This window comes from Candoia aspera, chromosome 14 (assembly GCF_035149785.1).
Source record: "Candoia aspera isolate rCanAsp1 chromosome 14, rCanAsp1.hap2, whole genome shotgun sequence".
Lineage (NCBI taxonomy): Eukaryota > Metazoa > Chordata > Lepidosauria > Squamata > Boidae > Candoia > Candoia aspera.
The window spans coordinates 1435804-1460550 of NC_086166.1; the positions used below are offsets into that span (position 1 = coordinate 1435804).

Consider the following 24747-nt stretch of genomic DNA (forward strand, 5'->3'; position numbering starts at 1 on the left):
CCGCCGCGCTTCCCCCGCCGGGCAGCTGCGCCGCCGCCGCCATGGCCGCCACCGGGGTGCTGCCCTTCATCCGCGGCGTGGATCTCAGCGGGAACGACTTCAAGGTGAGCCGGGCCGGGCCTGGGCTGCTCGCCCGCCCGCCCGCCCCGGACGCCCTGTCGGGCCGGGGCGCCGCCGCCCGCCGGGCGGAGCGGATGCAAAGCGCCGGGCTCGCCGCCCCTGCCGGCGGCGGGCGACTCCAACGCCCATCCTCCTCCGCCGCCGCGAGCACGGGCGTCGGGGTCCCCCGCGCGCGCTGCAGCCGCGCCCGCCGGCCGAGGCGCCTCCCCGCTGCGGCGGAAGGGCCCTTGAGGCGCCTTTCAGGGGTCGCGAGAACCGGGGCGGGGGGCGCCGGAGGAAGGGGACCCGGACCCCCCGGAGCCGCGCCCCGGGAGCCTGGGGCCTCCCCTCTGCGTCCGCGGGAGGGCCGCTTCCGCTCGGTCGGCGCCGGCTCCCCGCCCCGAGCCGCTTGCGAGCGGGGCGGCTTTCCCAGCGGAGCGGCGAGGCAGGCGACGTTTCCTGCCTGCCCCGGGCCTCTCGACCGCAGCAACTCCAAGGGGGTGGGCTTCGCCTCCCAGCGTGCTTGGCTGGGGAATTCTGGGAGCTGGAGTCCCCCGGCTTAAAGTTGCTGAGGTCGAGAGAGGCGGGTCTAGCCCAAGGCTTCGGGAAACCCAACTGCTGGTTGGATTGAGGGTGGCGGCTCATCCTGCGTCCCCCTGCCACTGGTTTGCGCCGTGCGGTAGACTGCTTCTGCTCTTGGAGGTTTGGGGTCCTTTTCCTGAAAGCCAAATCCAGAAGGCCCTTTTTACAGGGAGGGGGGTGGCCAGGTCCGCCCACAGTGATGCCTAGAGGCTATTTTGTGCCCTACATTAGAAGGATGGATTCATCCAGGTCCTGTGAAGTCAGGCTCTTTCGGGGTGCCTCGGTCATTGTAAGATCTCATCTGTGGCTTGTTCCGTGACTCAGTGCCGCAAATGTCAACTGACCTCACAGAGGAGGTGTGGTAGATTAGGGCATCTCCTCTTGGCAGAGTCCGATCTGGGACAGCCCAGAAGCACCTCTTTTTTTTTTGGATATATGGGTAATCCTCACTTAACAACCATTCTTTTAGTGACAGTTCAGACTTATGACGGTGCTGAAAAACAACTTGTGAGAACTCCTTACACTTACGACCGTCACAGCATCCATGCAGTTACATGATCGTGATTTGGGTGCTTGGCTTCTACTTCACATTTATGACCCTTGCAGCCTCCCTTGGTCTTGTGATTGCCGTTTTCAACCTTTCCAGCTGGCTTCTGGCAAGAAAAATCAATGGGGAACTGTGTGATTCACTTAACGACCACATGGTTTGCTTAATGACCACAAAAGGTTGTAAAATCTGGTTGAATTCGCTTAATGACCACTTCGTTTAGCAATCAAAATTCCAGTCCCAATTGTCATTAAGTGAGGACTACCTGTATGTTTTTGGGAAGGGGGGTCATGATTCCTTTTGTGTTTCATAATTTTTTTATTTTTGACGGTAAGCCACCCAGAGTTGTTGGGAGCCAGGCGGCCTATGAACTGTATGATGTATTTTTTTAATCTATCTTGGCTCCAGCTAGTCCATGCTTTTTCGGTTGACTGCCAAAATGACATAGGACCCCAGGCCAAAAAAGTTCAGGAACTGGGTAGGTTCATTTTTGGGGTTTCCATGTTGGCCTAATTTGTTCTTCCTAAACTAATACAGCTGAAGGCATTTATCAATGCATTTATTTAATCGATTAATGTAGCAGCCCATCTCACAATTGCAACTTTGGGTAACACAAAGCCAACAGTGCAAAAACAACCAACAATTAATTATGAAATAAAGGTGCCAAGGAGAAACACAACCCAAAACTTTAGAAAAGCACGCAATTATAATGATGGACTCACCTGACCTCCTTGCCCAAGTTCTTCTGAGGATGTACAGAATGCTGGCAGCCTGGGATTCGGGTGAGGGTGTCTACCCTTCTCCAAAGTTCATGCTGCAGATCAGTGGAAACTTGTGCCAGTTACACAGAGGAGCAGATATTAGGGTAAGGGCCTGGTCTCAAAAAAATGTATGCATCTGGGAAAGTTGTATCTCCAAATGTGTCTAAATAAATATTTTGTTAAAAAGAGCGTATACAGCATTCACAAACTGATGTGGAGATGACACGGACAGGTTACATAAAATTTAAAAAGCCCTTCATATTTTAACAATTACAATAATAATTTATTAAAGTTAATATGCCTCCCCAACTCCCCGTGGAAGATATTTAGGGAAAGCTGAAATGCCTGTCATGCTAGCTCATTGCCAGTGAACCAGAAAGTATGACAGAGTCTTGCACAATTTATTTGCTAAAGGTTCATTCTGTTTCCTAGACATAAACCTACCTAGGTTCCTTTCCGCCTTCCGTGATTTTTCCATTTATCCTGGGTTTCTCAGTCTCCTAACCCACTTCCTCATGCAGAGTTTACAGGGCTAATATTCGCATTATAAATAGCAGTGAGCCCCGTGGGGGTGGGGGGCGTGTTTGCTTGGAGAGGTAATCAAGGCCAAGAATATTTCCGAAGTGACACACGGGCCCTGCTTATAAACAGTGACGCAACTCAGGGAGGGCGAGCCGGAATTTGGATGCTGAATCTCGGTGACTCGTTCTTAGCCTCTTGCTTGGATAACAGATCAAATCTGATAACGTTTCGGACGGTGAATTCCCTGAGACGGGGATCAGTCGCTCAGAGTGGTTCTTCAGCGCAGTGCGTGAGCAGTGAGAGGGTCTGAGCATCTCAAGATGGAGGAGGGTCTGCACAAAGTCACCGAGAGATCCTACACTTTTTGGACCAGTGTTCCTCAACCTTGGCTGCTCGAAGACGGGTGGGGAATTCTGGGAGTTGAAGTCCACCCATCTTCGAGCAGCCAAGGTTGAGGAACACCATTCTGGATGCTGAACATAAAAAGAAACTGGTTGGAAAGGCCCGTTTAATCAGGGCCCTATTTGTAATTGGAGGAAATAGATGCTCATCGGCAGGATATAAAAACCACTCTTCATCGTTCCCAGCACGCAGGCGTGCTGCCTTTGCAGCTGGAGATTTTATCCAGCCATGCGTGGAATCTGAGAAGATTTTCAGCCCTGGCAATGCCTGACCTTTCTGCGTTAATTTGCTTTTTTATTTTTTATTTTTTGCTTTGGCCTCTTTCTATCAGCCAAGAAGCCAGAAAGGTCTCCAGCCGGTTTCCGAGTCTAACCGTGGCTTTGATTTCTCTCCCGGGGGGCAGGGCGGGTTCTTCCCAGAGCACGTGAAGTCGATGACCAGCCTGCGATGGCTGAAGCTGAACCGGACGGGCCTCTGCTATTTACCGGAGGAGCTTTCTGCCCTCCACAAGCTGGTGAGAGATCAGCGTGTCCTTTGGCACGCGCTGAGATTTTTTGGGGAGGACAGCTGCGGAAAGGGGGAAAATCTTGGGGGCCAAAGAAACAGGAGGGTTTTGTTTAATTTATTATTTTATTTCATTATTTGATTAATTTATTTTATTTTTATTCTTTTTTAATCTCCCTTAATTGCTAAAGTTGTATTTTTGCAATGAAGTATTATTATTGTTACCTCCCCTTTTTACATTTCCATGTTTCCTTTTTTAAGGCTAAAATCAGGTGCCAAAGCAGGGTGGCTTTTGATAACCCCCCTCCAGGCTTAAGGACTAGTGAGGTGGGATGCAGGGAGGTTTGGGAGGGGGCGGGATTTTCCTCCAAAGAACTTTCCCCCCTTCCTCCTGCTCCCTTTGCAGGCCAGTCCACGCCAGTCCTGCTTGATTGGGTTTGGACCCAGCGCTGAACCTGGCTAGCTCGGTCAGCAGCGAATGGCACGTGTGAACACAGCCCGTTGTTGCCCACCGAGCCCTGCCTTAGCCCCACATGCAGCCCCCAGACCCAGGCCCTCCTGCTTTTCTCTCCCAACAGGAGCATCTGTCCGTCAGCCACAACAACCTGACCACCCTCCATGGAGAATTCTCCAGCCTCCCTTGCCTGCGGGTAGGTCCTCCACGTTGAAGGCTCCCCCAGTTGCCCCCCGTGCGGCGGCCAGGCAGGTCTGACCTCCCCTTCTCTCTCCTGCTGCTCCCAGGCCATTGTCGCTCGGGCCAACGAACTGAAGAACTCCGGGATCCCTTACGAGATCTTCCAGCTGGACGACCTCTCGGTCCTGGTAGGTGGCAGCTCCGGTTCGCAGCTGAGGCTCTTCCTGAGAGCTGGGGGACTCCCCGTTTGGACCGCCTTTAACCTGGGCTGCCTGTTATGGGGCTGGGACCCCCTGCCTTCCTAGACAGCAAATGTCGTTCACCTGGAAAGGACACCTGGAAGGAGACCAGGTGTGTTGCAAGATCAGCGGTGGCTTCTCGGGGATTAGAACAGGGTTCTGGTTCGGATCGTGGGAGGGGGCATCTCCTCCTCCTCCAGATAAATGGGATATTGATGTCCCGCTTTCTCTGCAGGAAACTTTGCGGTCGTTCTCTTTCCCACCCTTCCTATCCCCCACGTTTAGTCATTGCAACCAACTTATACAGGTAGTCCTCGACTTACGACCATTCATTTCACATCTGTTTGAAGTTATGACAGTGCTGAAAAAAGTGACTTGCAACCGGTCCTTGCACTTACGACCGTAGCAGCGTCCCCACAGTCATGCGATCAAGATTTGGGCTTTTGGCAACCAGTTTGCATTTATGATGTTTGCAGCGTCCCAGGGTCACACGATCACCATTTGCGACCTTCCCAGCCGGCTTCTGATAAGCAAAATCAATGGGGAAGCCGGATTCACTTAACAACCGTGGCAAAAAAGATCATAAAATCGGGTGCAGTTACGCGATACCTCACTTAAGAACTGCACCGCTTGATGATGAGTTTTGTGGTCCCGATTGTGGTCGTCAGTCAAGGACTACCTGTAGAGAAGCCTCCCTTACTCCAAGGACCTTCATAGCTCAGTGCGGATTTGAATTCGCCTCACCTTCCCCAGCGAATAGATATATCCTTTGCATGATGACGTCACCGCGTGGTGGATGACATCGTGGCCTGCACCAGACACCTGTGGCTCAGAGTGCTTAGTTCTGACTGCTTCTCCCTGAGACCTGGAAAGGCCTCTGGAAAGGGACAGGTCTTGTAAGGATGGGGCGACAGTTCTTACCAGCCTGTTTTGAGGAAATGCTCCGGGTCAGCAGCCATCCCAACCCATCCGGTTCTGGAAGCGCAAAGAGAAAAGAAGGGATGCTCTAAACCAGTGTTTGTCCAACTTGGCAGCTTTAGGACCTGTGGGGTTCAACTCCCAGAATTCCCCAGCGGGCATGCTCTGATTTTCCTGCCCTGGCTTTCTCGTTCCCCTAGGACCTGAGCTATAACCAGCTGACCGAGTGCCCCCGGGAGCTTGAGAACGCCAAGAATATCCTCGTGCTCAACCTCAAACATAACAGGTGAGACTCGGGGAGTGGGGAGGCAACTGGGCAGGATGGCGCTCAGGGGCAGGGTTGAAGGTTGAAGGTTAAACTCAGCTTCTGCGCCCTGTTTTGCGTAGCCGCCAATAAAACAGAGATGCTGGCAACTGCGTGCCACTCAGCTAACTGCTCTCCTTCCTGCCCTTGCGGAAGAAGAAGATTGTCTGCGGGTCTGTGAGGGTGCCTGCCGCGTTCCCTTTTTCCCTTCGCTGAAATGCAAGCTTAAAGCAAAGCAAACGATAACGATCAGTTGCCCAAACCAGAACGTAGAGGGCAGTTGAAAAATGTCGGGCAAACTTCCTTGGCAGACTCCGCCAATTTCTCTCCTTTCATCTTAAATGCCTGCGCTCCCTTTCTGCCAGCCAAGGGGAGCTCTGCGCAAACAGCGGTTTAGGCCGAGAACACGTCACCTCCAAGGCGCAGCGGCCTCTAGGCCCGGGGTCAAGCCCGCCGCTGTGGGAGGCTCCCCGGCGTGTCTGGGGCAGAGACCGTTAACTTTTCCTTAAGGAGCAAACGCCGGTTTCAACCTCTTGCTGCTGAAGCGTCTTGCTCGCAAGCGGGCGAGGAGGTGGCCTCAGCCAGGAGCTGCCTGACAGCCTAAACAAGGCGTGTCTGTCTTTTTCCTTCTCCCCACCCCGACTCCCGTTTTGCCCCTGCAGCATAGATAATATCCCCAACCAGCTGTTCATCAACCTGACAGACCTGCTTTACCTGGATCTGAGTGATAACAAGCTGGAGAGTCTGCCCCCCCAGATGAGGCGCTTGGTGCACCTGCAGACGTTAATTCTGAATAATAACCCTCTCTTGCACGCCCAGCTCAGGTAAAAGGCGGGGGAGGGAGGGAGGCTTCTGCAGTTTTTCCTCCGTCCTTGTTCCCTGCGGGAAGGAGGGTCCTGTTTCCAAGCCAAGACACTGGCCAGGGAGGGAAGTCTCTTTCCTTTACAGGTAGTCCTCGTTTAGCGATGGCCTTGTTTAGTGACCGTTCGCAGGTATGACTGATGAAAAAGTAACTTTGCAACCAATCCTCACATTTACAACCTTCACAGGTCTGTAAGTAAAGGAAAGCTGAAGTAAGAACGTAAGCACAGTCACGGTTTTGCTGAGCAGCCACCTCACTTAACAACTGTTGTTAATTGTGGTCGCTAAACAAGGACGACCTGTGCTCATTTGGAGGTGGCTAGTCCCTATGGTTCAGTGTTTGCTAGAAGACTCTGACCCCTGACCCCATCTTGTCTGGCTTTTATTACGGGGATGAAATCAGGAGGAAAACACACACATGCACACACGCGCGCACACACACAAGCTCTCAGAGAAAAGGCAGGCTGACGAATGCCAAGGAGGAGCCCCGCCTGGCTCTCCTGCACCCGGCAGTCCTTCCTAAGCCGTCCTCCCCATGCTGTTTTCCACCCCACCCGGCTCTTCCCCCTGAAGGCAACTCCCCGCCATGACGGCTCTGCAGACGCTCCACCTTCGGAACACGCAGCGGACCCAGAGCAACCTGCCCACGAGTCTGGAGGGCCTGGCCAGCCTGGCAGGTACCGGTGGAACGGGAAGGATGCCGTGGTCTTCGTCCCACCAGGGAGGGACCTTTCAAGGCTCCACTTGATCCCAGCAGCCCTTCCCCCCTGAGCGTCCTCCCAGGGCGTTGGACGTCCAGCCCTGTGACCTCCAGCTGGGTGGAGGATTGAGGGAACCGTGGTTCCAGTCCACTGGTGTCCTGGAGAATGGTGCGCAGTTACTCGCTGCGGTAGAAATAAACGCCCTGAAATTGGGAGGAGGTCGCTCCTTGCCGAGTAGTGACGCTTTTGCGCCCAGAACTTGCAGTCCTGGGGGACCAGCTAGACCCCTTCCCCCAGGGAACCCTCCTCTTCGTTAACCTTGGTCTCTCTCCTTGCCGCGCGCAGACGTGGATCTCTCGTGCAACGACCTGAGCCGGGTCCCGGAATGCCTCTACACGCTGGCCAGCCTGCGGCGGCTGAATCTGAGCACCAACCAGATTGCGGAGCTGTCCCTCTGCATCGACCAGTGGGCTCAGCTGGAGAGCCTCAACCTCTCGAGGAACCAGCTCACATCCCTACCAGTGGGTGCCCCTTCCCCGTAGACCACATTGCTCCTCCTCTGGGCTACTGAAGACTACCCAACAACAGGCCAGCAGCCGGAGAGGAGCCAGCAATCGTTTTGCTAACAATCGTGTTTTATTAAAGCGAGCTGGTTAATCTAGCTGGTCACTGGTCTGCTCTTAAGAACAAAGCACACCAGAGCTCCGTCAACCAAGTTCCAGAATAATAATAACAACAACAGCAACAGCAACAACTTAATGAGAATTTATTAAATTTATATGCTACCCGACTCACAGAGACTATATAGAGTTACAGTGGTAGAAGATGAGCATTTGGCCATCGGGGAAAAAATGGTTTTTATAACTGATAGGAATACAGACAGGGACGTACAGGAATCTGGGCATCCCTGGGTCCAGAAAGAACCCTTTGTCAGGCAGCGCACTTAGCCTTTGAGAAGTGTAGGTGCCAGTCCGGCAGATTATCATTCTGACTGTGCATCCCACTTAAAACGGGGAGAGTTGTAAACACACACACACCTTGCCGGCATCCTTGAGAAAGTTGCAACTTATGGAGATAGCAGCTTGTGAGTCGAAGGCCGTGCGTTGATGGAAGAAAGGGGCCAATCCCGGGTGGATATAACTCATGAGGAAGGTGCCGTGGCATTAAATGGGCAAGATGGTTTGGCAGGTAAAGCTGTTCTGGTGGATATGCCACTCTTACATAAAACGGGCAAGCAAAAGCAGAGATATTTGGGAACCGCCGACTTCTAGGTATATGGCTATAGGAGATGTGGAGCAATAAACAATAAATCCCCCCCACTGCATTGTTTGTTCGTTTATTTATCACACTTTTATCACCGCCCATCTCCCCCACACGGGGGACCCTGGGCGGTTCGCAGTAAATGGTACTTAATTATGATTAAGTACCGCTTTGTTCGATGTTTATAGATACAACTACAATCTTTTCTGCCACGGTGGATATCTTTGGGCACACTTTGGTGGAAAAGCAACTGCCAAATGAACGAGCAGAGCCTTCTGTCCTTCCACTTGACTAACTCTTCATCCATTCCTTCCCCTCCAGTCGGCTATCTGCAAACTCACCAAACTGAAGAAGCTCTACCTGAATTCCAACAAGCTGGACTTCGATGGCATCCCCTCGGGCATCGGGAAGCTGGCCAGCCTGGAGGAATTTATGGCTGCCAACAACAACCTGGAGCTCATTCCCGAAAGCCTGTGCAGGTACGTCGCCCTTTGCCCCTCCGCCATGTGGCTCCAGTGTGCGGCCCAGTTGATGTGGGAGGGATGGTGTGCACGATGGGCTCCCCAGGTGGGTGGTTTTTATGTTCTTTTGGCTGAGAATGGGCTGCCAGGATATAAAGTTGAATTATATACCTGTACATGGAACCTGACAATTGGACGCGTAAATGGATTTTCCGTGCCCTCACTATGGCCAGAAAGCTGATGTTGCAGCTTTGGAAAGATAAATGTGCGGCCCCCTTCGCTCAAAGGACTGAGGACCTTATTGCCCTTGCCCCTTCTAACGTAGACTTTGTACGGACAAGTAGAATGAAATACGGAACTTGTTTACACAGAATATAGTAGGTTAAAAAAAAATAGTTCTACGGTTGTATTAGAAATATATGCGTCCTTGAATAGTATTTCTGTTAGATGGGTATGTATAGAATTGTAACTGGTTACTGCTATAATGTTTTCTTTTCTTTTTTGTTGCATTTTTTTTTTCACTTTTTCCATAAAGCACTTTTTATGTTCTTCCCCCCTCCATGGCAACGTATGTGTCTCCATCAGGATTATCATTGTTTTTTTTTGTTGTTGTTGTTATTCATTAAAAAGCAAAGAGTCCCCCTTTGAGGGGAGATGGGCGGTGGCAAAATTTAATTAATTAATTAATTAATTAAAAATAAATTTTGAAAAAGATAGCTCTGGTTCCCAGGGACAGCAGATTTCTGGCAGTCTGGCTTGTACCGCGAGGGAGGCGAGAACAGCCGGTCCCTCGCTTCCTTCGCGCGGTCGTCCCCCTCCGGGAAAGCTGGGCTTCTTGGAAAGGCGACCCCTGAAGCCCCTCTCTCCACAGGTGCGTGAAGCTCAGGAAACTGGTTTTGAACAAGAACCGCCTGGTCACCCTGCCCGAAGCGGTGCATTTTCTGACTGACGTTGAGGTGAGCGTTGAGGAGCAGGGGAGTCTTGCGGAGAAGAGGAGAAGGATGCGGCATCCTGCAAATCAGAGCTGGGTCCTTCTCCTCGGACCGGTGTTGCAGACGAGCACGCTTAGAGATGCGGCTTACCCCTGTAAAATCAAAACCAAGCTCTGTGTCGCAGCAAAAGCAGGAGCAGAGCAAAGAGTGATGCCCGGGCTCCTAACAATCGGAAAATGTGGCTTTTAGTTTTTGAAATGTGCCTGGGACTCCTCAGCCACTGGCCACTGCATGGGGTTTCTTCGGATTGCTTCGTTTATGGCCTGGATGGAGGCCTCACTGTAACCAGTCGTGGCTTTTTTTGCTGGGTGTTTGCACATCCGTCGTTGCTCGTTCAGGAGCCGCTTTCCTTTTCCGCTCTCCTTCTGCCCCTGACCCGTCTCGCCCGTTGCTCAGAAGGCCTGTCTCTCGCCCTCCGGGAATGGGATTCCTGGGGGCCAAGGAAGCTGGTTCGCGGGTCACCCGCCCTGGGTATCTGAAACGGCTGGGCTTCCACAAGCAGGGCGTCCGATCCCGCTTGCCGACCAGTGGCGTGAATAGCGGGAGGGAAGCGGGGGGCAGCAGATGGGTGGTGGGTTGATGTTTCATCTAGCATGATTAGGCTAAGGAGGAAAAAACTTTGGAGAAGGGACATGAGAAAGCCTCGAATTTGTGTTCTAGAGCAGAGTTGAGGGTTCAGGCACAGCAAGGGGAAGTGGGTTGTGATTGAAATACAAGTAGTCCTTGGCTTACGACCACAATAGGAACCGGAAACTTCATCATTAAGCAGTGCAGCCGTTAAGCAAGGCATCACGTGATCACACCCAATTTTATGGCATTTTTGCGGTGGTTGTTAAGCGAATCACTGCAGCGTTTAGGTGACTTGTGTGGTCGTTAAGTGAATCATGTGGTTCCCCATTGACTTTGCTTGTCGGGAGCCAGCTGGGAAGGTCACAAATGGCGATCATGTGACCCTGGGACGCTGCAACCATCATAAATACATGTTTGTTGCCGAGCGCCTGAATTTTGATCGTGTGACTGTGAGGACACTGTGACAGTCATAAGTGCAAGGACTGGTCTCAAGTCACTTTTTTCAGTGCCACCGTAATTTTGAATGGTCACTAAATGAGTGGTCATAAGTCGAGGACTACCTGTACATCATACATTCTCAGATCACAGCCTGAAAAACCTCTTGTGTTCTCTGCTCCTGACCGAGTTCCCCTTCTCTGGCCTGCAGATCTTGGATGTCCGGGAGAACCCAAACCTGGTGATGCCCCCTAAGCCTGTAGACCGAACTTCAGAGTGGTACAACATTGACTTCTCCCTGCAGAATCAGTTGCGGCTGGCTGGGGCTTCTCCGGCCACGGTGGCAGCAGCAGCAGGAGGTGAGCCCAGGACCCCCTCTTTGGGTTCAGGCGCGTGGTCGTCTTGCCTTCTGCAGCAAGTAGCTACAGCAGAGGGCCACAGCGTTGACTTCCACGCGATCCTCAAGAACTTCCTTCTGGTTTGTAAACTAGAGGCTCGTTCCACATCTCTCCCTGAAACCTGTCTCTTGGGACCATCTTCCGGATCTCGCTACCTCATCCAAGATTCTCTTCCCCGTCTTTGCTTTCTAAAACTCTCTCCCCTCCTGTGGTTCCCAGGGAGCAGCCCAAAGGACCCCATGGCACGAAAAATGCGCTTGCGGAGGCGCAAAGACTCGGCACAAGACGATCAAGCTAAGCAGGTGTTGAAAGGCATGTCCGACGTGGCCCAGGAGAAGAACAAGAAGATGGAGGTAAGGGGCCCGTTCAGGGACAAGGGACGCATATGGCTGTGCGGGAAGCACGCAAGCTGAAATACGGGCTACGGGAAGGCCGCCTTCCCTTCCTCTCACTTCCCTTCGCCTTTAGGAGAATGGAGATCTAAGATACACAGATCTCAAGACACGCCGCTGGGACCAGAGTTTGGAGAAACCTCAGCTCAACTATTCGGAGTTCTTCACGGAGGACGTCGGCCAGCTCCCGGGGATCACCATCTGGCAGATCGAGAACTTCGTGCCCGTAATGTTGGACGAGACCTTCCACGGGAAGTTCTACGAAGCTGACTGCTACATTGTTCTAAAGGTGGGGGGGTGTCGCTTTTATCCTTCCACAGCCCTGACTTACCTGTCTGCGACTGGTTTATGGCAGTGTTCTCTACCCCACTTTACAGGTAGTACTCAACTTACGACCATTTGTTTAGTGACTGTTTGAAGTTATGACTGTGCTGGGAAAAGTGACTCACAGGCAGTCCTCGCACTGTCGCAGCATCCCTGCGGTCACATGATCAAAATTCGGGCGCTTGGCAACCAGCATGTATTTACAACAGTTGCAGCTTTCCGGGGCCACATGATTGCCATTTGCGACCTTCCCAGCTGGCTTCTGACAAGCAAAATCAATGGGGACCCGCACGATTCACTTAATGACCGCATGATTCTCTTAACGGCCATGTGATTTTCACTTAAAGGCCACATGATTCACTTAACAACCGTGGTGATTTGCTTAACGACCACTGCAAAAAAGTCATAAAATTGGATGCGATCACATGTGCCTCACTTAATGACAAATTTTCTGGTCCTTATCATGGTTGTAAGTTGAGGACTACCTGTACAGAAGTTGAAAAAGACCACATCTGGCCTCATTTCAAGGTTGTGGAGAGCAGATCACAAGGGAGACTGGCCCTTGTGGAAAATTCTTTCTAGAGACACCGAGAAGGGGAGGGATAGAAACAGAGATAGAGAAAGAACGCAAATACCGACACAGAGGAAGAGAGAGAATCGAGATAGCCATAGTCCTTTATCCCTCCCTAACTGAAAATTGCTCGTCTCCAGACTTTCCTAGACGATAGCGGCTCCTTGAACTGGGAGATCTACTACTGGATTGGCCAGGAGTCCTCCCTTGACAAGAAAGCCTGTTCGGCGATCCACGCCGTCAACCTGCGCAACTTCCTGGGGGCCGAGTGCCGGACCGCCCGAGAGGAGATGGGCGACGAGAGCGACGAGTTCATCCAGGTACGAGCCGTCCTCCGTGGGCTTCCGTCCCCGAGGCACTTGCCAAGATCCAGGCCTTTGGAGCCGCAGGAGAGGGACGGTCTCCTGCCCGAAGGAATTGTGAACGGAGGAAAGAGGATAAGTCGGAACGGAGGGACCTCACGTGAAAAGGAGTTTTTACGGTGCTGGGAGGGGGACAGGGTTACGAGCAGGCCCGTGTATCCGGTCTGGGGTGGTTGCAGGACCGCCTTAACCTTGATTTGCTTTTGTCCCCCTGCTCTTAAAAATCAGTTTTTCTGCAACTTCTGGCAGGTCTTTGATCACGAGATCTCCTACATAGAAGGGGGCTCAGCGAGCGGCTTCTACACTGTGGAAGACAGCCATTATGTCACCAGGTAAGCCTGAAGCGGCCCCCAAAACAGGCTTTGCTCCAGGGGCTGGCGGTGAAACCGGTTCTTACGTTCTGGGGTCGGATAAAACGGCATGAACCACCTGAGGAAAAAGATGAGCCTGATTAGACTTTTCCGCTTTTCCTACACCTGCCACCCCCACGAGCTAGGATTATCTAATGCAGGGTTCCTCGGCCTTGGCAACTCTAAGCTGTGCGGACTTCAACTCCCAGAATTCTGGGAGTTAAAGTCCGCACAGCTTCGAGTTGCCAAGGTTGAGGAACCCTGATCTAGTGGGGTTTCAGGGCACGGTGGATGTCTTTGGGGTTGAGGTCAAAACAGGCAGCTCTCTTGGCAATGTGGGAGGACTTGCCTGCTATCCTGGCTTGCCGCCACAGTAGCTGGCTTGCAGATCTCCAGTCTATATTCATTTCTAGCCTGTGATAGCAACCTCCAAATCCCATCCATCGTTTTTTGAGGCTGCGGTAGCTATTTTATGTATCATCAACCCTCCTTTTTTGAATGCCCTCTTCTTTTGAAGAGAGAAAGATTGATTATCAATTGCACAACATTCATTTTTGTTTTCTCTGTCCCCTCCTCCCAAAATGGATACGATCAAGCTAATGTTTCGGCAATTTCAATGCAGGCTTTATCGTGTTTATGGAAAGAAGAATATAAAATTGGAACCGGTTCCGTTGAAAGCAGCCGCTTTGGATCCTCGGTAAATATTCGCGATCACGTTCTTTCGATTGACTTTTGCGGTCTGGAGCTCAGGCTGCCGTGGGGCAGATCGGGCTTCGTCTGGGAAAACGCCACTGCTATCGAAAGAAACGTCTCTCTGCTCTCCCCTTTCCTTCACCCCTTCTAGCTTTGTCTTCCTGTTGGACCACGGCCTTGAGATTTACATCTGGAGGGGCAGCCAGGCTACCCTGAATGGTACCACCAAAGCCAGGTGAGGGCCAAAAGAAGGGCGTGACACAGCTGGTCTCTGAAACATCTGGAGGAGCTCCACAGAGATGCGTTTAGATAGACTTTGGTTCTGTCATTATTGTTTTATCTTGCCGTTTTTGCCAGCGCCCCCCCCAAATAGACTCAAAGGGAACCTGACTGGTGGGGGTTTTTTGGGGGGAATAGTACTCTAGCCAGACTCTCCCCTTCAGAAAGCGAAGGAGCTTGGCTGCATAAAAGCAACCGTTGAAAAGATAGAGCTTTGGAGGCTGTTAGCGTTGGACAAAAAGGTTGGGTCAGCTGTGAACCGGAGATGCGCAGTCGGAACCTGGGACCTTTATCGAGATCCAGGTTCTCTTCCGTTGTGCTGGTCCTGGATCCATCCCCTGCCACATCTCCCTCCCCACCCCAAATTCAGGCTCTTTGCTGAGAAGATCAACAAGAACGAGCGGAAGGGCCAGGCGGAAATCCTGCTGCTGACTCAGACCCAGGAGTCGCCCGAGTTCTGGGAGATCCTAGGTGGGCAGCCAGAAGAGATCAAGGCCAACGTCCCGGACGATTTCAAGCCACCGAGACCCAAGCTGTACAAGGTGAGGAGGGGGCTGGGGAGAAAGGAAGAGGGGGAAGGGGCTGGACTCCTGCAGCTTGACAGCCAGGTTCCCCTTCTCCAGCAGTTTCTGTGGGGGGTTTCCAGAAATGTGCCTTTTTCTTGTGTTACTCCTAATCAAATCTGTATCCCCAGATACCAGCTCTAGACCTTCATTAGTTTTCTGCTGTTGAAGGCTAAAGGTGTCAATTTTGAGAGCAGGCGGGAGTTTGGAAAATCAGTGATGTCATGCTGGTTGTGATCACACCCAGGATGGCTAAAACCGGTCTAATGGTGCTTTGCTTGCGTCCTTCTCTGGGTAAATGCTCTTTCCGCTTCTCCTCCTCCTCCTCCTGCACAGGTGGGCTTGGGCCTGGGCTACCTGGAGTTGCCCCAGATCAACTACAGGCTCTCTGTCGAGCACAAGAAAAGGCCAAAGGTGGACCTGTTGCCAGAAATGAGACTGGTAGGACCCTGGGAGCAACAGGGCAAGGTGGTGATGGGGGCAGAATAGATGTCCTAGATGATTTCTGATTAAACGTACAGGTAGTCCTCGACTTATGACCATTCGTTTAACAATGGTCTGAAGTTACAACGGCCTTGGAATGGGTGCTTTATGGCCTGTAAAGCGCTGTAAAGAGTGTCATGAAATGTCGCATCACCACCCCGCGGTCACATTATTGGATTTTGGGTGCTTGGCAACCAGCCTGCATTCATGACCGGTTGCAGTGTCCTGCAGTCACGCGATCGCATTTTGTGACATTTTTGCCATTTTCCAGCAAAAAACAACCATTGAGGAAGCTGGATTCATTTAACAACCACCATAAAAATGGTCATAAAATCAGGTCTGGTCATGTGGCGATTCGACTTAAAACCGCAATGACTTACAATGGAAATTCTGGTCCTGGTTGTGGTCATAAGTCGAGGACTACCTATAGTCTAGAACCTGTTTTTTTGGGTGTCTGCTAACTTCCAAGAGTCCTGAAAGGAGACTTCAAGTGGTCCAGCTGAATGCCGACCTCCTGCTTTTGTCTTCTCCTTTGGCAGCTCCAGAGCCTGCTGGACACCAAGCTGGTCTACATTCTGGACTGCTGGTCAGACGTCTTCATTTGGATCGGCCGGAAGTCCCCGCGCCTGGTGCGGGCGGCTGCTCTCAAACTGGGCCAGGAGCTGTGCAGCATGCTTCATCGCCCCAAGCACGCCATGGTCATCCGCAACCTGGAGGGGACCGAGTGCCAGGTCGGTGGGAGTGGCAGTATCTGCTCCCAAAGGACTGTAACCGGGCCATGTTTGTAGAACAGCTGCTTGCCCGCTTGGTGGGAGAGGGAGCATACATATTGGGTGCCTCAGGATTCGGGAAGTAAGGGGGCAGAATTTGCAAAGTGATCTGGCTTCTTCTAGCCTCAGCTGAGGCTTTGGAGGACCAAGGCCCCAGCTGAAGAGATGCTCCTACAAGAAAACGGACCCAGCTTGTATATTTGCGTGCGGCTGCCTGGGGGGTCTGGGATTCAGGCCTGCCGTGTCTCGCCAGGGCCCTCCGCTGGACTTGATTGGTCCCTTATTCGGTTCTTGGCTTTTCCTGATTCTTGGAACTCATGTTCTGTTAGCTGCAGACCACTTTGAACATTTTGAAGAAAAGGGCAGCAGATGCTAGAAATAAATACAGGTAGTCCTTGCTTAATGACCATTTGTTTAGCGATGGTTCAGACTTACAACAGTGCTGGGAAAACCGACTTAGGACCAGGCCTCTCACTTACAACCGTTGCAGTGTCCCTGCAGTCACACGATCACGATTTGGGCGCTAGGCAACTGGTTCGTATTTATGCCCATTGCAGCATCCCGCAGCCATGTGATCGCCATTTGCAATCTTCCCAGCTGGGTTCTGGCAAGCAAAATCAGTGGGGAACTGCATGATTTACTTAACAAACACGTTTGCTTAATGACCACGGTGATTTGCTTAATGACCAGCGCAAAAAAGGTAGTAAAATCTGGTTGGATTTGTTTAATGACTGCTTTGCTTAGCAACCAAAATTCCAGTCCCGATCGTGGTTGTTAAGCAAGGTACAGGTAGTATATATGGTCTGTTTAAGTGTTTTGATGGTAGCTGGGGCCACAATGGCTGCCAAACTTTGGCGCAGTTAATTAAATTATTGAAAATATTACTAATTTAATTGTATGATACAACGTCTTTATATGGGTAAGAATACTTCTGATTAGTATGTGATTTAGTTTTTAAGGAGTTTTTCCTTTTTTTATTGTTTGTTGTGGAGGGAAACTGTTACCCCAAAATTTCGAAAGTGAGAACCTCTGGCATAGTTTTCTTCTGGCGTATCTGGACTTTCTGGCACTGACGTGGACCCATTTTCCTGCCAGGTCTTCAAATCCAAGTTCAAGAACTGGGACGATGTGCTCAAGGTGGATTACACCCGCAACGCCGAGGCGGTCCACCAGCCCAGCGGGCTCTTGGGGAAAGTGCAGAAGGATGCCGCGAAGAAGGACCAGCTCAAGGCTGACCTGACCGCCCTCTTTCTGCCACGCCAGCCCCCAATGCCCTTGAGCGAGGTAGGCCCTGGCAGGCGGGGAGAGCCAGAATCTGCCCCCCTCCCCCGTGGCTCTCCTGCATGAAAATAGATAAGGCGTTCTCCAGACACCGGATGTGGGGCAGCCTAAACTCACGCAAAAATAGGTCTGCTCCAGGCAAAGGGAAGAAGCACCTCTTGGAGACCCCGAGGGCATTTCCCCGCACCGAAGGGGGAACTTCTTCGGTCTTTGCACTTCCTCCGTCTCCCTCGACAGGCAGAGCAGCTCATGGAAGACTGGAATGAAGATCTGGACGGCATGGAAGGCTTCGTCCTGGAGAGCAAGAAGTTTGCCCGCTTGCCCGAAGAGGAGTTTGGGCACTTCTACGCCCAGGACTGCTACGTCTTTCTGTGCCGGTAGGTCGTCTCCTCAACCTTCCTGGCCCTTTCTGACCCCTGGGAAGTCTTCCTGTTCCGTTTTCCCCCTTTGTCCAAACCGGTGTTGCTCAGAGAAGGGAAGTGGGTGGACCACAGACGTTTCTACAGAAATGCACCTCTCTCACCCCAGCGTTGCATTCGGTCTCCTGCCTGTCCGTGGATGAGCAGGGCCTTCTTTGCTGAGGTGCCCTTCCGAGGGAGTCCCACGTGGGTTTAGATGCCTGGCCAGCCCCATCCCTCCTTTTAGATGCTCTCTGGAGTTCGGTGGGGTCTCCGTCCCTCGGAGCTGCATCTGAATGCACGATCCTCGTGCTGGAGAAGGTGGCTCAGTCACATCTCCTCTGCTGAGGCTGCTTGAGAGGAAGGAGCAGCCGGCAGGTCTTGAGGAGCTGTGCTTTTGCCCCGAAAGGTACTGGATCCCCGTGGAGAGTGAGGAGGACGAGGAGGAGAAGAAGAAGAAGAAGAAGAAAGGGGAAGGGGCCGCTGAGGGGGAGGACGACGCCGAGAAGGAAGAGGAGCAGGAGGAGGAGGAGGAGGAAGAGGAAGAGAAGCAGGCAGAAGAAGACTTCCAGTGCGTGGTTTATTTCTGGCAGGGCCGTGAGGCCTCCAACATGGGGTGGCTGACCTTCACTTTCAGCCTCCAGAAGAAATTTGAGAGCCTTTTCCCTGGCAAGCTGGAGGTGAGTCAAAAAATCATCCCTGTTGTCGGAAGGAGAGTGGGGATGGGGCATGTCCACCCTCTCCGCAGCGCTCTAGAACAGTGTTTCTCAACCATGGCCACTTGAAGACGTGTGGACTTCAACTCCCAGAACCCCACAACCAGCATGGCTGGCTGGGGAATTCTGGGAGTTGAAGTCCACACGTCTTCAAGTGGCCAAGGCTGAGAAACACTGCTCTAGAAGCTGAGCTGGACTAAACTATGCTGTCCTCCATATCTGGCATTGTTGACCCGGGTGTTTGGCCAGACAAAGGCAGAGATAACTGTTCTGGACATTTGTTTGCTTTAAGACTGCTGCAGGGATGCTAAAATAGCCTTGCCCTGATATGCTGGACTTCAACTCCCAGAATCCCCCAGCCAGAAGGGGAATTGCTCTCTGATTAATCTGGCTTGGGGAGGACAGTTCTAAAAAAAATGATTAAGAGTTCAATACTGTGCAAGATGGTTCTGTGTGTCCCTTTTTCACACTTCAAAACTGCACCCTTGGCCATCTGCAAGTAGCAATCGAGGCCCCGCAGCCAGGCCTGTATGCTCTGGGTGAATTCATCTCCCCGTTCCAAGTGTGGCTGAGATTTCTGCGCGCGCACACACACCCCAAATCTTCCAGGTTGTGCGCATGACGCAGCAGCAAGAGAACCCCAAGTTCCTGTCCCACTTCAAGAGGAAATTCATCATCCACAAGGGCAGAAGGAGAGCCAAGGACGACAGCCTGCAGCCCAGCCTCTACCACATCCGCACCAACGGCAGCGCGCTCTGTACCCGGTGAGGGCCTGCTCCCCCGCCTTCTTTTTAACCCAAGTTTTGTACAGGCGTTGTCCTCTCTCTTCGCTGCCAAAACAGCTTTGGGGCTTGTGGGGAATTTGGCGACCTCACCTCCCTAAAGGTGAGGAATGGGCAGGATTGAGGTCCTGGACCTCTGGCCTTGCTGAGAGCATTCGAAGCCTCAGAGGGGACTGAGGTCCTGCTGAAACCTGGAGGAGGAATCTCTGGAAGTTCTCCCGTCTCTTAGATCCCCCACCTGGGTTACACAAGTGTTTGGTTTTGGAACCCAGATTTGGGGATCGGCCACCTCAAATGCAAGCTGAGCATTTCTAAACGGGGGCTGGCCAGCCTCCGCTAAACCCTGTCTCCCACCACCTTCAGAGACAGCCTGTTCCACAATCCAACACCAGACTGGTTATCTTCAGGACGCATCTTGTCTTTGGCCAAAACTGGCTTCCTTGCTCTTCCAGCTCTTCCCTTGAGAACGAAAGGGAATTAAAGTTTGTTTTTTTCCTCTTGGTCACTCTTCTCTGGCCATGCTCCAAAACCAGGAATGGGAAGATAGCGGTTGTTCTTCCCCTGTGTCCGTGTGTGTGTGCCTGATGGGTTCCATGCCTTCTTCCTCTCCAGGTGCATCCAGATCAACACGGACTCCGGCCTTCTGAACTCTGAATTCTGCTTCATCCTGAAGGTAATGCAGTGTCCAAGGCCCACCTGGGCAGCAGATCCTTTTTTTTTTTTCATCTGCTGCTCTTTTGCAAAATGCAGCATGGCTGTTGGAATTAAATGCATCCTTCTGGGGCAGAGCTATCCCTGAATTGGGGGCTCCCAAATGCTGCCACTTTCATACAGCTGTTGGCTCTGAATTCTAGCAACTCTAGTCTGAACCCATCTCTTGAAAACCAGGCAGGAGAAGGCTCACCTAATGCATCTGATGGTTTCCCCCAGAATGCCCATTAATTAAAATGATTACAGGTAGTCCTTGTTTAGCGACTGCCTCGCTTAGCAACCATTCACAGTTACAGTGGTGATGAAAAAGTAACTTTACGACCAATCCTCACACTTACAGCCTTCGCAGCTCGGTAAAGCAAAGGAAAGCTGAAGTCAGATCATAAGCACAGTTGTTTCACTTAGTGACTGCTTCATGAAGAGTTGCCAGTCCCAATTGTGGTCGGTAAACAAGGACCGTACAGTTATTGAATCCTGTTTATTGTTAGGGCTGTCTTTCAAGGGCACTCAGTTTTGATCTGAATCATCGCAGCATCGCTTTGGCGGTTTGGTACGACAGCCTCCAGAGATGAGCTGCTGCTTCTGCAGCAATCACAGTCCTGTCTCCTTGCAGGTTCCCTTTGAGAGCGCTGACAACCAGGGCATCGTGTACACCTGGGTCGGCCGGGCTGCCAACCCAGACGAAGCCAAGCTGGCCGAGGATATCATGAACCACATGTTTGATGACTCCTACAGTAAACAGGTGAGGCCTGCGCCGGCAGGCGGTCTGGGTGGGGCAACAGGCCGGCAAGTCCTGTCCCCCTTTGCTCCCCCACCCTCACTCCTCTCCCCTTGTGGGTTTGCAGGTGATCAACGAGGGAGAAGAACCAGAGAATTTCTTTTGGGTTGGGATCGGGGCCCAGAAACCTTACGACGGAGACGCCGAGTACATGAACTTCTCCCGCCTCTTCAGGTGAGCTGGTGGGTCACCTGTGGCCGATCCCTTCTTCCCCAAGAGAACTTTCCTAGCTGCCTGCTGGGGAGGAAGCTCAGAAAGGGCCACGGCTTCTGCAGTTTCCCGAGGGAAAATTCTTACTATTTTCAAAAACTTCCATGCAGCCAGAAGGCTGTCTTTCCCATCCTGGCTTCCTGTGTGCATGCGGGCAGGGATGCCTGGAAAAAAGGGCGGGGCTAGGAAAAAAGACTGGATAATAGCAAAAAGTTAGCTTTTTTAAAAAAAATCAGAGTAAGACATAATTTTGTAGTTGTACTTATATTTGCTGCAAAGGAAATCGGAAGCGTCTTCTTTCTATTTCTCTTTACTCTTTCTTTCTGCATTTTTTCTTTACTCTTTATTAGCTCGCGTTAGTTTTTATCTTCTTTGTAAAACTGTTAATAAAATTTATAAGAAAACAAAGGAGGGGCAGGGCTGTGATTGCCCACTCACGGCTACCATCTTGACTTTTTTGACATGCGTACCCGCGCCCTGCTTGTGGCCCCTCGGTTCCCCTATCTTCAGCCATTGACCGCCCTGACCAAAGATTATGGGAGCAAACGGTCGCCCTCTCTGGAGAGCAGCCGGTTGGGAAAGGCGGCAGCTTTTCGTTCCAAATTTGTACTAATCCAGCAAGCCCTGAATTTGCAGCGGAGCAGAATCCAAGGATTTCCAAAACACAGAGCAAATTTGCTCCTGGGGGCTGGTCTTCCCTCTTCGCTCTCGTGTCTCTCTCATTAGGCATAAGATTGTTTTCTGGCTGTCCCCCCCACCCCCAGGTGCTCCAACGAGAAGGGCTACTTTGCGGTGTCCGAAAAGTGCTCCGATTTCTGTCAGGATGACCTGGCCGATGACGACATCATGTTGCTCGACAATGGCTGCGAGGTGAGCATGGGGCGTGACCCGGGAGGGATCCCCGGGATGCTGGGGGTCTGGCATTCAATGTCACGGGACAAGGAGACAGACTCCCCCTTTGCGGAAGTGGATTTTCTCCCTCCTGTAGAAAACACCGTCTGGTGACATCTCCTTTTTTAGGTCTACATGTGGGTGGGGACGCAGACAAGCCAAGTGGAGATCAAGCTGGGCCTCAAAGCTTGCCAGGTAAGGGCGACTCTGCGGATCCATTATCCAGAGCCTTTTTTTTTTTAGACTTTTCATCATGCATTTATTATGATTATAAATAACTCAAGGCAGCAAACATCCCTAATACTCCTTCCTCCTCCTCTTTTCCCTGCAACAACCCTGTGAGGTGGGTTGGGCTGAGAGAGAGAGACTGGCCCAGGGTCACCCAGCCGGCTTTCAGGCCTAAGACGGGACTGAAACTCACAGTCTCCTGATTTCTGGCCCGGAGCCTTCACCCCTAGACCAGGGTTTCTCCGCCAGGGTCCGTGGCACACTTGGGTTCCATGAGAGGTCATTAGGGGTTCCCTGGGAGATCACAATTTATTTAAAAAATTATTTCAAATTAGGCCAACTTTGCATTAAAGAGGTAAGTTTCATTATTTTTCATTCAAGAGCACCACTAATGCATATAGACAGACCTACCCATGAAACGAGTATCATAATTTTGTGACTTCTGACCCATATTTGAGCCTGAATGGGCAGGGGTTCCCTGAGGCCTGAAAAATATTTCGAGGGTTGAGCAAAGGCTGCACTAGACCAAACTGGCCCTGACGATAACGCTTCAGGGGTTAGCGCTGCGTGTCGGTGCTAATCCTCCTCCTCTGGTTTCGGCATGACTTGCCAGCAGAGGAGAAAGGAACTCGCTTCTCTCAACCTCCCGAAGCCGCCTCCAGGCTAGCTGCACCAAGATGCGTTGGACCCCGGCGCCCATCATCTGCAGTTGGCATGGCCGTAGTGCCGGGGAGGACTGAAAGAGTAGTCCAGGTCCAGCAGAAGGTGGGGGAGTCAACCTATACAGTTGACTCCCAAATCTCTCTTCACATGCCAGGGGCAGAGCTGCAGTCACGCCACGCCCGCCATCTTGACTTTTTCGAAAGGCTGGAAGGCACCAAATTGGGGAAGAGAGGCCGCAGATAGAACTGCATTCGAATCCTGCTCTCCGGTCTCTGTTTTGCTGGGGCTGGGTAATCTTAAATCTTGCCCCTTTCCTCAGGTGTATATCCAGCACCTGCGCTCGAAGGATCCGGCCCGGCCCCGGAAACTCCGCCTGGTCCGCAAGGGCAACGAACCGCTTCCGTTTACTCGCTGCTTCCACGCCTGGAGCATTTTCCGGAAACCACTGGCTTAACGGCGCTTGGCTCAGAACCTCCGTTTCCTGCTGCCGGGAGGGGCCCAAACGGGAATTTGGATTTTGCAGCCTTGTCCCAGCACTGGCTGGACCGTCCCTGCCCTTCACGGCAACATCTACTCTTAAAGCAGCGGATTGGGGCAAAAGTTATTCAGCGAGATGGAGTGAGCCTGGGCCTCCCCCCTCCCACCCCCACAGTGTCAACCTTCAGCTGCCCTGTCCAATACCAACCAAATGTCCTTTTTTTCCCTCCTCCCAAGTCGTGAAGTAGAAGCCTGGCCCTCCCTCGGGCGTTGTTACAGTGGAGAGTTCGTCTTTCCCCTCCCCTCGGATCACCCCGGACTCAACGTGTTTTCCCCCCATTGCACCAAGATGACGATCGCTGGAAACTCCCACCCGCTTAGGCGCAGCAAGCCTCCTGGCTTTCTTCTGGAGGGCAGGGGCGCAAAGGCTTCGCAGAGCATCTTGCGCTCTCTGCAGTAGGTCGGCAGCCGGAAGCAGAGAGCTCCCCCAGGTGGGAGGCCCAGGGTGGCCCCTGACCTGCACAGTGGGGGTGGGCTTCCTCCATCTTCCATCCCTGGGTGGGAAGAATTTCAGTGGGTGTCCTCCTGGCCCTAAAAGCTACACTAGCTAAAATTCCTTTTCTACAGCCACTGAAAGCACAAACACCCCGGCTTGCTTCTCAGTTGAATGTCTGGATCTGTTCCCCCCCCCTTTTTTTTTGCACTGAAATACATAGTAGAAAAGAGCAAGCTTGATCACAAGAAGTGGCTACTAGACCTCACAGGGCACTAGGTTTTAAAACTAGACATCTTCTAAACTTTATGCTTCGTAGTAAGCTGTGATGGCCCCAGTTCCTGCCTAGATGCCACTTTTTGGAAAGGGTGGGGAGAAAGCAGCGTAAATAAATATTTAGAAGAGCTTCTAAAAGCAGGAGAAGTGGGACCTCTTTTAAACCCAGCCCAGATGTTTGGAGCAATTGCTACCAGCTGTAGATTGCATGGCCAAGGGCACAGGACAGTGGGCATCCTAACTCAAAACAGCTGTTGCAACAGCAGGTAGGAATTCAACTAGCAAAGCGCAGTGTTGCATCTGGCCTAAACCCAACACTGGGCGGGTGGTGCTCAGCTGCAGGGCCTCACACGCTTCCTTTATAACTTCTCAATAAAGATTGCCATTTGTGAATTGCAGTTGTGTAATTCTGTTCTGACGCAGGAGTAAGCAAGTACTGGTCCGTTCCCACCGTTTTAGTGATTTTCCTCCCAGCTGAGGTGCCAATCCCATAAGTAGCATTCCCCTTCCTTGGCTGTTAGTATGAAATAGAGGTAGTCCTCACTTAACGACCAGAATTGTGACGAATTTTGGTTGCTGAGCAATGTGGTCATTAAGCAAATCTGACTCGATTTTATGACCATTTTTGCAGTGGTGGTGAAGCTAATCACATGGTGGTTGAGCAGATTGTATAGTTCCTCACTGATCTTGCTGGCCAGAAGCCAGCAGGGAAGGTCAAAAATGACAATCACGTGACTCTGGGATGCTGCAACGGCCGTAAGTGCGAGGTCTGGCTGAAAGTCAGGTTATAGCACTGTTGTAAATCCACACTGTCGCTAAATGAATGGTCATTAAGTGAGGACTACCTGTACTCCATGTCTGATATT

General features: G+C 51.9%; 1 protein-coding gene across 1 annotated transcript; it reads left to right on the forward strand.

Annotated features, from left to right (window-relative positions):
* FLII (FLII actin remodeling protein) lies at positions 1-23106 on the forward strand. The gene is made up of 30 exons (XM_063315031.1): positions 1-104; positions 3317-3427; positions 3996-4067; positions 4159-4239; positions 5409-5494; positions 6175-6336; positions 6947-7050; positions 7420-7595; positions 8656-8813; positions 9667-9751; positions 11004-11151; positions 11410-11543; positions 11659-11871; positions 12618-12797; positions 13089-13171; positions 13812-13886; positions 14034-14117; positions 14532-14703; positions 15061-15165; positions 15747-15938; positions 17073-17261; positions 17496-17635; positions 18066-18336; positions 18982-19136; positions 19767-19827; positions 20479-20607; positions 20711-20817; positions 21618-21723; positions 21874-21939; positions 22955-23106. The coding sequence occupies exons 1-30, from the start codon at positions 42-44 to the stop codon at positions 23087-23089; spliced, it is 3843 nt and encodes a 1280-aa protein (XP_063171101.1). The 5' UTR covers positions 1-41; the 3' UTR covers positions 23090-23106.
* Positions 23107-24747: the final 1641 nt, after the last annotated feature.